At 43.6% G+C, this 17,714-nt stretch overlaps 1 protein-coding gene across 1 annotated transcript in view; it reads left to right on the forward strand.

Moving 5' to 3' along the window:
- VWCE (von Willebrand factor C and EGF domains) overlaps positions 1-17,714 on the forward strand; it is a 92,156-nt gene that overhangs the window by 65,148 nt on the left and 9,294 nt on the right. Inside the window, exons 21-27 of the mRNA XM_063437420.1 lie at positions 7,091-7,181; positions 8,228-8,310; positions 14,541-14,631; positions 14,806-14,888; positions 15,061-15,136; positions 15,231-16,136; positions 16,736-16,818. Of these exons, the coding sequence (XP_063293490.1) occupies positions 7,091-7,181; positions 8,228-8,310; positions 14,541-14,631; positions 14,806-14,888; positions 15,061-15,136; positions 15,231-16,136; positions 16,736-16,818 (1,413 nt within the window). The remainder of the gene's footprint in view (positions 1-7,090; positions 7,182-8,227; positions 8,311-14,540; positions 14,632-14,805; positions 14,889-15,060; positions 15,137-15,230; positions 16,137-16,735; positions 16,819-17,714) is intronic.

The raw sequence follows: 17,714 nt of genomic DNA on the forward strand, positions 1-17,714 counted from the left end.
TTAAAGTTATGGTATATGAACCACTAGAGGTGTTTATGATAAGGGGAGGTTATGGTTAGCAGATTTGGGGTATAGAAACACCAGGGCTCGAGTCCTGCAGGAACGCATGGGAACGGCGTTCCTGCACTATTTCCACAGCAGGAACGCCGTTCCCATTACTAGTCCTGCAGGACCCAGGGCTGGCACAAGCGGCTGCCAGAGCAGGGGGAGCACAAATCCGAATCCCCTGCCTCTGACTGGGGACTCGGATTTTTAAACTCACCTCTCCCCCTGCAGTCAGTGGAGTCGTCCGGCCTCTCCTGATGAGGTCAGTAGGAGGGGGCGTGACTTTCTCTGCTCTTCTCACAGGACCGCTGGGGAGCAGAGGAAGTCACGCCCCCTCCTCCTGACATCATCAGGAGAGGCCGGACGACTCCACTGACTGCAGGCTGCAGGTTCCAGATCCTGTCCCACCCCTCCTGGCCCAAGGTAAGCCTCAGGGAGGGAGGGAGGAAGGTACTTTAGTTTTTTTTTTTTTTTTTATCCCTTTCCTCAGTCCCTGTCCCCCTCCTCAGTCCCTGTCCCCCTCCTCAGTCCCTGTCCCCCTATTTAAGGCCCTGTCCCCCCTCCTTAGTCCCTTTCCTCAGTCCTTGTCCCCCTCCTCAGTCCCTGTCCCCCTCCTCAGGCCTGTCCCTTTCCTCAGTCCCTGTCCCCCTATTTAAGGCCCTGTCCCCCTCCTCAGTTCCTTTCCCCAGTCCCTGTCCCCCTCCTCAAGCCCTATCCCCCTTACTCAGTACCTGGGCCCCATCCTCAGTACCTGGGCCCCATCCTCAGTACCTGGGCCCCATCCTCAGTACCTGGGCCCCATCCTCAGTACCTGGGCCCCATCCTCAGTACCTGGGCCCCATCCTCAGTACCTGGGCCCCATCCTCAGTACCTGGGCCCCATCCTCAGTACCTGGGCCCCATCCTCAGTACCTGGGCCCCATCCTCAGTACCTGGGCCCCATCCTCAGTACCTGGGCCCCATCCTCAGTACCTGGGCCCCATCCTCAGTCCCTGGGCCCCATCCTCAGTCCCTGGGCCCCATCCTCAGTCCCTGGGCCCCATCCTCAGTCCCTGGGCCCCATCCTCAGTCCCTGTCCCCCTTCCTCAGGCCCTGTCCCCCTTCCTCAGGCCCTGTCCCCCTTCCTCAGGCCCTGTCCCCCTTCCTCAGGCCCTGTCCCCCTTCCTCAGGCCCTGTCCCCCTTCCTCAGGCCCTGTCCCCCTTCCTCAGGCCCTGTCCCCCTTCCTCAGGCCCTGTCCCCCTTCCTCAGGCCCTGTCCCCCTTCCTCAGGCCCTGTCCCCCTTCCTCAGGCCCTGTCCCCCTTCCTCAGGCCCTGTCCCCCTTCCTCAGGCCCTGTCCCCCTTCCTCAGGCCCTGTCCCCCTTCCTCAGGCCCTGTCCCCCTTCCTCAGGCCCTGTCCCCCTTCCTCAGGCCCTGTCCCCCTTCCTCAGGCCCTGTCCCCCTTCCTCAGGCCCTGTCCCCCTTCCTCAGGCCCTGTCCCCCTTCCTCAGGCCCTGTCCCCCTTCCTCAGGCCCTGTCCCCCTTCCTCAGGCCCTGTCCCCCTTCCTCAGGCCCTGTCCCCCTTCCTCAGGCCCTGTCCCCCTTCCTCAGGCCCTGTCCCCCTTCCTCAGGCCCTGTCCCCCTTCCTCAGGCCCTGTCCCCCTTCCTCAGGCCCTGTCCCCCTTCCTCAGGCCCTGTCCCCTTCCTCAAGCCCTGTCCCTTTCCTCAAGCCCTGTCTCCCTCCTCAAGCCCTGTCTCCCTCCTCAAGCCCTGTCTCCCTCCTCAAGCCCTGTCTCCCTCCTCAAGCCCTGTCTCCCTCCTCAAGCCCTGTCTCCCTCCTCAAGCCCTGTCTCCCTCCTCAAGCCCTGTCTCCCTCCTCAAGCCCTGTCTCCCTCCTCAAGCCCTGTCTCTCTCCTCAAGCCCTGTCTCTCTCCTCAAGCCCTGTCTCCCTCCTCAAGCCCTGTCTCCCTCACTCAGTCCCTGCCTCCCTCACTCAGTCCCTGTCTCCCTCACTCAGTCCCTGTCTCCCTCACTCAGTCCCTGTCTCCCTTACTCAGTCCCTGTCTCCCTTACTCAGTCCCTGTCTCCCTTACTCAGTCCCTGTCTCCCTTACTCAGGCCCTGTCTCCCTTACTCAGGCCCTGTCTCCCTCCTCAGGCCCTGTCTCCCTCCTCAGGCCCTGTCTCCCTCCTCAGGCCCTGTCTCCCTCCTCAGGCCCTGTCTCCCTCCTCAGGCCCTGTCTCCCTCCTCAGGCCCTGTCTCCCTCCTCAGGCCCTGTCTCCCTCCTCAGGCCCTGTCTCCCTCCTCAGGCCCTGTCTCCCTCCTCAGGCCCTGTCTCCCTCCTCAGGCCCTGTCTTTTTACTCAGGCCCTGTCTTTTTACTCAGGCCCTGTCCCCCTCCTCAGCCCCTGCTCCCTTCATCAGCCCCTGCTCCCTTCATCAGCCCCTGTCTTTTTACTCAGGCCCTGTCCCCCTCCTCAGCCCCTGCTCCCTTCATCAGCCCCTGTCCCTTTCCTCAGCCCATGGCCCCTTCCTCAACCCATGTCCCCCCCCTCCTCCTAAGCTCCTGTCCCTTTTCCACAGCACTGTCCCCCTACTCAGCCCCTGTCCACCTTACTCAGCCCCTGTCCACCTTACTCAGCCCAGTGCTCTTACTCAGCCCCTGCATACGAGCATCAGCCCCTGTCCCCCCCTCAGCGCCTGTCCCTCTTCCTCAGCGCCTGTCCCTCTTCCTCAGCGCCTGTCCCTCTTCCTCAGCGCCTGTCCCCCTTCCTCAGCCCCTGTCCCCCTTCCTCAGCCCCTGTCCCCCTTCCTCAGCCCCTGTCCCCCTTCCTCAGCCCCTGTCCCCCTTCCTCAGCCCCTGTCCCCCTTCCTCAGCCCCTGTCCCCCTTCCTCAGCCCCTGTCCCCCTTCCTCAGCCCCTGTCCCCCTTCCTCAGCCCCTGTCCCCCTTCCTCAGCCCCTGCCCCCCTTCCTCAGCCCCTGTCCCCCTTCCTCAGCCCCTGTCCCCCTTCCTCAGCCCCTGCCCCCCTTCCTCAGCCCCTGCCCCCCTTCCTCAGCCCCTGCCCCCCTTAGTCAGCCCCTGCCCCCCTTAGTCAGCCCCTGTCCCCCTTAGTCAGCCCCTGTCCCCCTTAGTCAGCCCCTGTCCCCCTTAGTCAGCCCCTGTCCCCCTCCTCAGCCCCTCAGTTACTGTCCCTTTCCTCAGTTCCTATCCCTTTCCTCAGTTCCTATCCCTTTCCTCAGTTCCTATCCCTTTCCTCAGTTCCTATCCCTTTCCTCAGTTCCTATCCCTTTCCTCAGTTCCTATCCCTTTCCTCAGTTCCTATCCCTTTCCTCAGTTCCTATCCCTTTCCTCAGTTCCTATCCCTTTCCTCAGTTCCTATCCCTTTCCTCAGTTCCTATCCCTTTCCTCAGTTCCTATCCCTTTCCTCAGTTCCTATCCCTTTCCTCAGTTCCTATCCCTTTCCTCAGCCCTTGTCCCCTTCCTCAGCCCATGCCCCCCCCCCCCCTAAGCTCCTGTTTCTCTTCCTCAGCTCCTGTCCCCCTCCTCAGCCCCGTGCCCTTACTCAGCCCCTGCATACAAGCGTATCATTTTTGGGGGTTGGGGGGAGGGGGCGGGGCGGGGAGTGGATCTTGGGTGAGTTCCTGCACTTTTTTACCCAGGACTTGACCCCTGAGAAACACTGATGAACAGGGTGGTCTTCGGTTTGTCAGAAACTTGTATTCCTGACCCTTTACTTCTAAAACCACTGTTTAGGTTGTCTGCCCCCCACCTTGGGTTAGAAAGGGGATTTACTTAACTTTTTCCAGCGCAGCGCTGGGCTCCTCGCCTCTGGCCCAACCTCTAATCCATCTCCTTGGCTGAAATAATCAGAATTGATGATCTCAACCAATCACTGATGATCTCAGCCAAGGAGGTGGGGGCAGAGCCAAACACTGCCCTGGCCAATCAGCACTGAATCAATGAATCTCTATAGGGAACATTTAGCATCTCCATGCACTGGTTCATGAAGCACCTCTAAGAGCAAATAAGACCCATTTCCTACTAAAACACAAGATGTGTAAAAAGTAAAAAGTGTAATCTTGATCATCTGTGAAGCTGTGAACTTCAAAACAAAAGATGTCTCTGTAAGATAGAACCTCTGTCCTCTTAAGAGCAGGTGTATAAAAAGTCAAACAGCAATACACAAACCATACACAACCATAAAGTGCAGAGCTCAAATACAATGAAAATTTACCATTTGAGCAATAGTAGATCTCATAAGGATTCCTCAAATCCTCAAATAAAAAAACTACACAAATGTATCTAAAATGATCAAGCAACAAGGGCCACACAGAGTAGTAAGGTCTTACTTGGAGATAATAAAATTCAATGTTGAACTCACAAGAGTATAACAAGGAAAAGCTTTTATGGTATGTGGTTAAAATTCTGGTGATGAAGGTCTTCTGTTATTGTTAAATATACATGTAAAATAAATGGTGGAGAGACATAGTGCAACACTGTATATAAATGTAGCAAACTGCTTTAAGGTTACACTTACAAAATAGAAGATAATAAAAAGCCCATCAAGAGATCTCTGAAGATACTGGAATGTTCATAAAGTGCGGGTGCAAAGAACTGGATCCTTTTTATCCTTAAAATCAAGATGTTGACATGGACATGAAAAACAGTGAGATATATAGGTCTCACCCTACGCGTTTCATCTCCCAGGAAACCTCCTCAGGGGTATTTGTGACAAGTCTGTCCACACATAGAAAACATGTAGTGCAAAAGGTCCCATATATATGATAGAGTCCACCTCCAAATTGCCATCAGCCAACCCGGAGTGGTCCCTGCAGCTGTTGTAGAATTAATTGTAGAATTTTGTGCCGATATTACACAGTTCCCATTGGATTTCGGCTGTGGAATGCACATGCGTTCCAATATTGGGATCGTGTCTATATTATACTTCCAGGTATATGGATGCGTTTCCGTTTATTAACTTTTCCTCTGTTCCAGCGCCCCTTCGTTGGTGGAACTCTTCATGTAACACCCACCTCCTGGCCGAGCTCTGCACCTCCTCTGCTCCGTCTGACGTTTTCTATGATTTGCCCAGCTTGGGATGCATCCCCAATCAGGGAAAAATCTCGCCAGTGAGGTTGGCTTTGTCACTTCATTGCTTGGAGAAAAACCTATTTTTAAATATATTTTTCTCAGAATCTATACATTTCCTAGCAAAACTGCTAATACAATGTAGAGATAAAATCGTATGCTCAATCAGACGAGCATACATTGTTTTGGGCATGACCGCTCCTCGTTAATATCTTATATAGGCTACTTATTAAAAATATTCAATGAGAAAAAAAATATGAAAATAAAACTTGCAAGATAAAAATATACTCGTCTTATAATATTCTGCTTGTGGTGCAAATCCCCAGACTTTCTATAATCAGCCATTACAGTGAGCCGCTCAGCCAATTGGAAATGCTCAATCTGCTCTGTGGTGTCTGCATTATTGGACATGTTGGAGGACAGGTTAAAAAGAGAGAGAGAGAGACTATTAAACCAGCACGTAAAAAGTGCAGAGACTATAAAGGTGACAATCACTGATGATAAAAAGACCAGCTCAGATTTTGACACATTTATAGAAGAAATGACCTCACACCAATAAGCCTATTAGTCTCAAACTATTTATGTCTGCACAGCGCACGCTACGCATCGGCAATGGACCGACGAATAGATTCAATGCTCTCTGTAACGGATGCCTGTGAGCAGAACTGATACAAATATAATTTACAATTGCAATAGGTAAACAAGAAAAACATTTAATTCTATTAAAACATGTAAGACACTGGGACAATAGATGCCCAGATGTGTATTAGCTCGTTGGGCAGTAGGAAATGACAGAGAGATCAGACATGTGCTGTTGTTAGTGTCAGATAACCTGAGCTGTGGTAAACTAGAAAAATGATCAGAGTTGTGGCAACTGACATTTAATGTGGATAAGTGCAAGATAATGCATCTTGGGCGTAAAAACCCAAGGGCAGAGTACAGAATATTTGATAGAGTCCTAACCTCAACATCTGAGGAAAGGGATTTAGGGGTGATTATTTCTGAGGACTTAAAGGTAGGCAGACAATGTAATAGAGCAGCAGGAAATGCTAGCAGAATGCTTGGTTGTATAGGGAGAGGTATTAGCAGTAGAAAGAGGGAAGTGCTCATGCCATTGTACAGAACACTGGTGAGACCTCACTTGGAGTACTGTACGCAGTACTGGAGACCCTATCTTCAGAAGGATATTGATACCTTAGAGAGAGTTCAAAGAAGGGCTACTAAACTGGTTCATGGATTGCAGGATAAAACTTACCAGGAAAGGTTAAAGGATCTTAACATGTATAGCTTGGAGGAAAGACGAGACAGGGGGGATATGATAGAAACATTTAAATACATAAAGGGAATCAACACAGTAAAGGAGGAGACTATATTTAAAAGAAGAAAAACTACCACAACAAGAGGTCATAGTCTTAAATTAGAGGGGCAAAGGTTTAAAAATAATATTAGGAAGTATTACTTTACTGAGAGGGTAGTGGATGCATGGAATAGCCTTCCAGCTGAAGTGGTAGAGGTTAACACAGTAAAGGAGTTTAAGCATGTGTGGGATAGGCATAAGGCTATCCTAACTATAAGATAAGGCCAGGGACTAATGAAAGTATTTAGAAAACTGGGCAGACTAGATGGGCCAAATGGTTCTTATCTGCCGTCACATTTTATGTTTCTATGTTTCTATGTGATGCTCCATGTATATTGCAGTACAGAAACCAGCATTTGTGAAAAATTCTTAATTTGCAATTAAACAAAATAAATTGATGAAAATGAGGCCAGGAATGAAACGTGGAATGCGTTTGAAGACCAGTTCTCTCAGGTTATTCAGTGTTATATTTTAAATACCTCTTTGGACCTTCACATAAGTTATTAGTGGATTATTGAGAATAACATATGTTTTTATAGATTTTTGATTGTTTTGTATGTATTATAATTTCATTTACAAATATTCTGATGCATGTGCTGATATTAAATGCTTTATTTTCACAGATGGGCACTGTGGCTTGCTCTCCTATTGAGTGTGCTCTGAGTTGCACTTACCCTTTTCATGATGAAGGGGAATGTTGCCCTGTCTGTCGAGGTGAGTCATGTGCACCACAACTTAAAATTAAATTAAATTAAATTGTTTGGTCTCATTTCCAATATTATCTTTAAAGGAGCGCTATAGTGTCATGAATCTAAAAGAGTTACTCCAATCATCATAACTGCTACAGCCTGGTTATGGTGCCAGGAGTACCCAGGCCCAATTTCACAGTAATGGGACAAGCCATTTAGCAGTGGTTTACCCATTTACCTGGAGCCCCACAGGGCTCTGAGGCTCCTGGATGGTTTAGTGACTTGCGTCTGGCTTTGCTGAGCCGCAGAAGTCCTGGCGGTTACAAATCATTGACTGAGAGTGTCAGCTGACCACTCTCAGCTAGTGACGGACTTTATGTGCCATGAAAGTTGCACAGAATTGGCATTAGCCAAGCTGAAACTCTAGCTCTGAGCTAACAGATGACACCCCGGTGATGCTGCTAGAGGTGGAGTTCCACCGACAGCCAGAGGGTTTAAATTCTGTGCAGCGTTTAATAGTGAAATGCTTCACACATTGACTCCCAGCACCACCACCACTTCATATCACGAACTGGTCATAGTGCTTGGAGTAACCCTTTACACTTATTCAACATCTATTGTGCATTCACAGAAATGTTTCGTTCCACGATGGTACATAGTCATAGATACTATGACAAAGTGCCATTATTTTATAAATAACAGTTCCAAATGTTATTTTGCAAGATGGAGGCTTGAATAAATTACTTAGTACGTGTGCTTAACGATGTGTCGTGTTACATGCACCCACCAACTCTTCTTTCATGTGAATTGCTGTCGTCTGATTGAGTAAATTATGTTGAGATCACAAATTCATGGTCCTACAGAAAAATTATACTTTGTCAATGTTCTAGATCAGTCTTCTCCAACCCAGTCCTCATGGACCACCAACAGTCCAGGATTTATGTATTTCCCTGTCTTATTCCAATGAAGATACTGACAAAACCTGGACTGTTGGTGGTCCATGAGGACTGGGTTAGAGAACACTGTTCTAGATCATTCAAACATATAAGCATATGGTTTGTGTCTCTCTAGACTGCACGTATGATGGGAGAAAGGTGCTCAATGGACAGACCTTTTCACTGGAAAGTGACCCTTGCACTCAGTGCACTTGTCAGGTAAGTTGGCATGTGCCATTCAAAGAGCTTTTTCTACTTGCAAGTCAAATACAAATTGCTACATAAAAGAACTTATAAAGAATTAGACTTTGGTATAAGATACAGCGAATACTCAAAGCACAACAGTTAGTGAATCTGCTCAACACTTCTGTGAGGGATCCCTTTTAGAAAAGAACACATAGTGAGTGGAGCGATAATGTACTTTTTATGATATGTACTTGGATACTGTGGAGAGAGAGAATAAAGAGAAAATAATAGTGCAGAAAGTCTCTAAAATTACAGGAATTCGTATGTAACAATGGGTATCAGACACTCACAAGGAAAGAGCCATACAATCACTTGGCTTTAGTGTATAAAGCCTTCTGGATCCTTAAGGGAGACCCACAACCCTCTTCTGTAGATGTTGATATTCAATGTTGACAAAATTGGTTGTTTTAATATGATTGAGCAGAAAAACCATAAAGGAGTTGTCTTTACATTGAGAGAAGTTGTTGTTCTGAGTCTGACAAGTCTTCTGCTCCTGGCTCTTACTGAATACAACTTGCTCTACTCTTACTAACTTTAAACCACCCTGACCTGCTCTACAATTGCTAACTTAACCTGTATTGCTGTATCCTTTATGTTCCTGTTTAGTTCTATCTAATTGTATCCCTGTTACCTTGCTTAGGGCATATTACCTAAACCTTCACTTCTGTTCCTTCTATTAACTCCAACCTATAATTTCTCTTATAGGTTTTCCTGTTCCTTTATAATCCTGTCTGGGGTTTATTGCCTAAACTCTTGTGTTCCGTTATCCCCTAATATACTTACCTGTAACTCCGTTCATAGGTTCTACCTTCTCCCTTTTGTCTTAATTATTTCCTCTTCACTATCAATCCTGTTACTCATATTGTTTTTCTTGTTTAACCATGTCTAAACACTTAAATAAAGAACCTCAAATCAACCCCAGCAATAAGTGTCTTGTCTGACCTGATCAGAACCATGACAGTGCTGGTCCATGCCGTTGTTTAGTCTCGCCTTGACTACTGCAATTCCCTTCTCAGAGGTTTTACGTGTAACAAGGTTGCACACCTGCAATTTATAATGAATGCGGTGGCGAGGCTCATTTTCCTGTCCGCCCGCACCTCCCACGCCTCACCCCTCTGTCAGTCCCTACATTGGCTTCCAGTTAGATATAGGGCTTAATTTAAGATTCTGGTGCTTGCTTACAAGTCCCTACATAATGCTGCTCCAACCTACCTATCCTCCCTATTACACAAGTATGTCCCATTGAGGCCCCTGCGCTCTGCCGAAGACCTACGTCTATCCGCTGTCTGTACTCCCACCTCTAACGCTCGCCTCCAAGATTTCTCCAGGGCTGCACCTTTTCTGTGGAACTCCCTTCCCTTCTCCGTAAGATTTTCACCCAGTCTCCACTTGTTCAAAAAAGCATTTAATTTAAACTGTTAGCGAGTTTTCATTCCCCCCCCATGACTCCTCTCCTGCAACTGTCAAAAATAACCGAAGTTCTCAGTGAGTACTTTTCTAGCAACGTATTTCGTTACCCCCTACTTATACCTTTGGTGTCACTATACCCCATTCCCTCTAGCATGTAAGCTCATTGACCAAGGCCCTCAACCCCTCTGTTCCTGTACGTCCATTTGTCTGGTTACAATTACGTGTCTGTTAGTCCACCCATTGTACAGCGCTATGGAATTTGCTGGCGCTATATAAATAATAAAATAGTAATAATAATCTATGTGTCACATTTATCATCAGGGGTAAATGTAAGGACTAATAGCATTGCCCTTTAACCCCTTAAGGACACATGACATGTGTGACATGTCATGATTCCCCTTTATTCCAGAAGTTTGGTCCTTAAGGGGTTAAACAAAGAGACAGAGGAAGATAAGTTCGACTTTTTTCAGGTCACCTTGAACTACACTGAAATATGGCCACCTACCTCAGGTAACTAACAGTTTCTTTTATTAGAAACGCATGAATAAATACTGACGTTTGCTTACGGCGTAAAGTATTCCAGGATGCGTTATCGATTGAGATGAGGACTAATACAGCATTTTAAGGATGAGCTAAACAACTTAGACGATTAAACGCCAGAAGAGACATTGTGAAACCAGCTGCAATTTCATGGCTGTGTAGTAATTCTTGATAATACTATAAGCCGGGCTCAAAATTTCCACTCTAACTCTCTTACATTCTGCAAGTGGAACTTCATCCCTGGCAAGCTGCTGGGTCTTATGTTATTAATGTATCCGATTATTGCGCATTATATACGGCTAGTGGGAAATAAGCCTGCCATGGCTCAAACACTAGAGCCATTCTTAGTAGAAATAAGAAGATAGGGCACTCCTAGCGGCCTTCAACATGGAGAGCGCTTCTGGTAGAATCAATTGTTCTCTGGAAGTGGCTGTTTTTCTTGAAAAGTTTTTATTTGACCTTCCAACGTTAATCCACAGTCTCTTTTTTTAGATACAAGTGACTAAATGCTGATGTTTGCATGTGGAGTAAAGTATTCCACGATGTGTTATCTATTACCCAACATGTTGTGTAGTAGCTCTTGGTTATACTATATTGAGTACTGTTATATTATTAATGGACTGAATGATTGCACCCGTGCTTGCACTACGTGTGGGCAGTAGGTGGGGAAGAAGCTGACTGTGGCCGAAGGGCTAGAGCCAATGTTGGTTGAAATTAGCTTGCCACATGGAGGCTGCTCTCTGTAGCACTAATGTTTGTAACGCTCACTGTGCGTGGCATAATCATATAGCACGAGATACAACCAAAAATATGTAGGATACAGCTGTAAATCTACAAAGAAAACACATATGATAGTGTAACACTGTACAGAAAATATATTAGAATGCACTTTTGGGTTACACACGGGATGAAGGAAGGTATAGTCGTGCCTCCTCTGATGGAAAGGGGGGCTGATCCAAAACTCCTACTTCCCCAGCAATAGCTCTGCATCCCTCAAGGTTGGAAGGTATGCTCCCCTGATGGAAATGGGGGACTGATCCAAAACTCCTCCTTTCCTAGGATTAGCTCTGCAGCGTGAAGGGCCGGACTCAAGGTTGGAGAGTATATATTTACATAATACATGTCCTTCATTCACACACAGAATGGTACATAATACATATCATTCATTCACACATATAATTGTACATAATACATATCCCTCATTCACACATAGTATGGAACATAATACATATCCCTCATTCACACACAGAATGGTACATAATACATATCATTCATTCACACACAGAATGGTACATAATACATGTCCTTCATTCACACACAGAATGGTACATAATACATATCATTCATTCACACACAGAATGGTACATAATACATGTCCTTCATTCACACACAGAATGGTACATAATACATATCATTCATTCACACATATCATTGTACATAATGCATATACTTCATTCACACACATAGTAGGTCAGTATGAGTGCAGATATTACCCAACTAGGTAAATATTGGGTTATGATTATTAATATAACATAAGGTGGAGAAATGTCCATGGGGGTTCTGGGATTTCTAGAAGCTCTAGATACCAGAACATAGAACATTTTGTCATACATGGTTTTCATGCACAGACCACTACATAGGGTCTCTAACACAATACACCAGGGGTTTCAATCCCAAGAAGCGTATGAGGGGATGGAAGAGGGACAAAGCAGCCAGTTTAAACTGGGCTAGCAGTGTCCCTGTGACCAAGTCCTGCTGTGACAGGAAAATGGGGGGGTGGGGGGGGGGGGGGTTGAGTTCCAGGCAGACACTACATTTACAAAAGGAGGGGGCCCACAGCTGCATATACAGGCAAAATACATGAAACACATAATACAAGGGGGAAACCACAAACAGCCAGGGTTCCGTCACAGTCCTAGTGGATGAAACGCATAGGACCTGGTAAAGCACCAATTTATTTTAATTTTGTTTATTTTTATAACTTTTTTATAAATAAAGCAAAACATATATACTCTCCAACCTTGAGTCCGGCCCTTCATGCTGCAGAGCTATTGCTGGGAAAGGAGGAGTTTTGGATCAGCCCCATTTCCATCAGAGGAGGCACCCTAAGGCGACTATACCTTCCTTCATCCTGTGTGTAAAAGCGCATTCTAATATATTTTCTGTACAGTGTTTTCTTTATAGATTTACAACTGAATTCTCCATATATGAGGTTGTAAATGCAGCTGCTATTGGCAAATGAGACGGGGAAATAATAGTTTAGAATCTGAGGCAAAGTGTCTTATGGAGGGAAATGGGTGTGCAAATACATATTCCTCATTCACATATAAAATGTTACATAATACATATCCTTCATTCACACAAAGAATGGTACATAATACATATCCCTCATTCACACACAGAATGGAACATAATACATATCCCTCATTCACACAAAGAATGGTACATAATACATATCCCTCATTCACACACAGAATGGTACATAAAACATATAATTAATTCACACACAGAATGGTACATAAAACATATAATTAATTCACACACAGAATGGTACATAAAACATATAATTAATTCACACACAGAATGGTACATAAATACGTATCCTTCATTCACACATAGAATGGTACATAAAACATATAATGAATTCACACACAGAATGGTACATAATACATATCCCTCATTTACACACAGAATGGTGCATCATACATATCCCTCATTCACACATAGAATGGTACATAATACATATCCCTCATTCACACAAAGAATGGTACATGATACGTATCCTTCATTCACACACAGAATGGTACATAAAACATATAATTAATTCACACACAGAGTGGTACATAATACATATCCCTCATTTACACATAGAATGGAACATAATACATATCCCTCATTCACACATAGAATGGTACATAATACATATCCCTCATTGACACACAGAATGGTGCATCATACATATCCTTCATTCACACACAGAATGGTACATGATACGTATCTTTCATTCACACATAGAGTGGTACATAATACATATCCCTCATTCACACACAGAATGGTACATAATACATATCCCTCATTCACACATAGAATGGTACATAATACATATCCTTCATTCACATACAGAATGGTACATAATACATATCCCTCATTCACACATAGAATGGTACATAATACATATCCTTCATTCACACACAGAATGGTACATAATACATATCCCTCATTCACACACAGAATGGTACATAATACGTATCCTTCATTCACACATAGAATGGTACATAATACATATCCCTCATTCACACACAGAATGGTACATAAAACATATAATTAATTCACACACAGAGTGGTACATAATACATATCCCTCATTTACACATAGAATGGAACATAATACATATCCCTCATTCACACATAGAATGGTACATAATACATATCCCTCATTCACACACAGAATGGTACATAATACATATCCCTCATTTACACATAGAATGGAACATAATACATATCCCTCATTCACACATAGAATGGTACATAATACATATCCCTCATTGACACACAGAATGGTGCATCATACATATCCTTCATTCACACACAGAATGGTACATGATACGTATCTTTCATTCACACATAGAGTGGTACATAATACATATCCCTCATTCACACACAGAATGGTACATAATACATATCCCTCATTCACACACAGAATGGTACATAATACATATCCTTCATTCACATACAGAATGGTACATAATACATATCCCTCATTCACACATAGAATGGTACATAATACATATCCTTCATTCACACACAGAATGGTACATAATACATATCCCTCATTCACACACAGAATGGTACATAATACGTATCCTTCATTCACACATAGAATGGTACATAATACATATCCCTCATTCACACACAGAATGGTACATAATACATATCCCTCATTCACACACAGAATGGTACATAATACATATCCCTCATTTACACATAGAATGGTGCTTAAAACATATAATTAATTCACACACAGAGTGGTACATAATACATATCCCTCATTTACACATAGAATGGTGCATCATACATATCATTCACACACATAGTGAAGATATTACTCAACTAGGTAAATATTAGATTATAATTATTAATATAATATAAGGCGAAGAAATGTCCATGGTGGTTCTGGGATTTCTAGAAGCTCTAGATACTGTTAGAAACAACTGTTTAGCCTATTTACCGATGTTTCTGTCTATGTTCCACCAGAATGGGGAGGTGCATTGTGAAGCTGTCATCTGCTCTGTGTCCTGTTCTCATCCTTATGTGTTCCCTGGAGAATGCTGCTCAGCTTGTGAAGGTACACATTTCTAGGTCCCTAGCTTTTTATATTTCTCACACTTACTGAGTGAGTTTCAGGACACTTTTTGAAATCCATTTTACTTCTTATCTAGGATTTGTTCAGTTTATGACCTATTCTGTGAGAGTCACCGTCTTCAGAGCTTAAAGTAAAATTATTTTCTTTTAATGGCAGAGTGTCTTATTGAAGGGCTTATGGTGGAGAACGAAGCCTCCTACATTCAAGATGTAGAACCATGCATTGTTTGCCATTGCTCTGTAAGTATTTCTAATGTTTTACTCTGGAATTCACTAACAGCCTCCCTGGCCTTTGTAACTATAGGTCTTTATTTTATAACTGGTCTTGTTGTGGTTCACGATGACCAGCCATTTAGTGTACCATGGAGAACCTGTGTTTTGAAGGTGACCGTAAAACAGAGTTTATCTTTAGGAAGGAAATGTGCATTGTGAAAAAAGAGAAGGCCGCTGTACCCCATGCGAGCAGAAGACGCAAAGCTGTCTGAATGGTATGTCCACCATAGCTCTTAGATTTGGAATAGAGATTCGAGGACACATGCTTAGACTAATTGTAACAATTGTTGTGCCTTTCTCCTCACTTAGCAGAGGTTCCTGATACCTTTTACGCCAAAGAAATTCAGCGCTCTCCAGTTGGCACAAATTCCAAAGATGGCAACACCCCAATTAAACTACTGAATGCTGCAAACCCATTCCAGACTAGCCGCCTGTCTTTGTTTCAAAAATTTATTTCAAGAAGTGACACAGTAACGACAGGAACTACTCCAACTGCCTATCTGTCTACAGTTAAAACAGAAGCACCTCTCCACTCGATTTCAAATTCACCCAACACATTTGTTATTCTTTCACCAGGAACCATATCTTCCACAACATCAAAATCAAATACAGAAATTGTTATTTCATACTCCTCAGCTTCCGAACTTTCCAGACTTGACAGTAAAACTAAATCTTCTGCTACATCTGGCAACTCATTCCATCTGCCTTCCAGTTTGCGTTTTACCCCTTCAGTTCTAACAAACATTCCACTTGGGACCACCACTGGTCATACGTTTCATCAAACTAGTGATTCTGAATCTCGTCTGAATCTTAAAACTGTCTCTTCTTCAGATATTATTACCAAAAGACTTTCTCATCCATATTCTCGTTCCACAAACCCCCTTTTTACTTTTGTATCTCCCACCACTTCTAACCCCCCTATAACACATAATAATGAACCTACTTTAATCTCTTTGTATACCTCTTATCCTACTCATACACAAAAGGGTTCTCTTGTTTCCTCTCTCCAAAGAGCTGGCTTGTCTTCCCAGCCAGATACCATTGACATTTCTTTGCTCTCCAAGTATTATTCAGGATCCACCAAACTATCTGCTAGACATGCTGATCATACCACCAGGCCTACTCAGGTCAATAAACACACAAGGCTTCTGCTGGGAAAACAAAACGAACAAGAAATGACGAGTGAAGACATAGAACCTACTAAATATTTAACAGGTATAATATACTTTTATTATATGTCATATATTATCATGTATTATTATATTATATTATATATTGCAGTCGAGACACTGTGAACTTCAAGAAAGTATTTTTAGGTTTAACCGAGAAAATGCAAAGACGTTTTGTTGCAAAACAATTTACAAATCAAAGTCAACATTTTACAATTTATAAGAACAGTCACAATATAATTCACAAACTAAGATTTCTTCTAGCTTTAAAGCTGGACATTTTGGTAACAATACAGTATAAAAATTACTGAGGATATTTCCAGACATTTTCCTGATGTTTTTTCCATCACACATGTTAACGCACGGGCACTAGCTGAGCACTGAGCCTTGGCTTCCATGAAACAGTCATTGTGTGAACAAATACTTGTGGGAAGAATGGAAGTGTGGTAGATACTCAGATGCAACACTCTTAGTAAAATGAGTTTAGACTTTTCATCAAAAATATAATTGTTCTCCAAGTTACCCAACTAGAGGTCCAAAGGTCTAATGCACTGACCAAGGATTCGAATACACTTAAAAAGATAAACTCCATGTCATGTTTCATGTATATCTGCTTATTGTTTTTGTTTTGTCTTTTATCTCTAGGATGTTCTTTCAATGGCTATGCTTTCACCCGTGGCTCCATCTTTATTGTAGATGTGGACTTCTGCCTGCAGTGTGAATGTTTGGTAAAATCTAACCAGCACAAATGTTCAGAAACATATACGCAAGCCTCTTACTCTAAAGGCGTTTGCTCATTTACTATTTGTTGTAGTATACAGTAAATTTTTTATAGCCTATTTTAAACACAAATAAATAAAAGGAAAGTCTGTGAACGCTTCAAAATCATCTTTAAATTATTTTAAAAAAATTATCTTTATCTTAATGAAGATAATATGATTTTCAAAATAATACAAATACTTTTTAACTCCTATATTGACCACTTTTACAAATTGTTAACTTTTAGATAATATATCTGATGGTATCTATTTTAATAGCAACCAACTTAACATTGTCCCCCAGATATGCCGGTACAATCCAGACATCGATATGTAGGTACAATCCAGACATCGATATGTAGGTACAATCCAGACATCGATATGTAGGTACAATCCAGACATCGATATGTAGGTGCAATCCAGACATCGATATGTCGGTACAATCCAGACATCGATATGTAGGTACAATCCAGACATTGATATCTAGGTACAATCCAGACATCGATTTGTCGGTACAATCCAGACATCGATATGTAGGTACAATCCAGACATTGATATGTCGGTACAATCCAGACATTTATATGTCGGTACAATCCAGACATTGATATGTCGGTACAATCCAGACATCGATATGTAGGTACAATCCAGACATCGATATGTCGGTACAATCCAGACATCGATATGTCGGTACAATCCAGACATTGATATGTAGGTACAATCCAGACATCGATATGTCGGTAAAATCCAGACATTGATATGTCGGTACAATCCAGACATTGAAATGTCGGTACAATCCAGACATCGATATGTAGGTACAATCCAGACATCGATATGTCGGTACAATCCAGACATCGATATGTCGGTAC

Source organism: Pelobates fuscus, chromosome 12 (assembly GCF_036172605.1).
Source record: "Pelobates fuscus isolate aPelFus1 chromosome 12, aPelFus1.pri, whole genome shotgun sequence".
Lineage (NCBI taxonomy): Eukaryota > Metazoa > Chordata > Amphibia > Anura > Pelobatidae > Pelobates > Pelobates fuscus.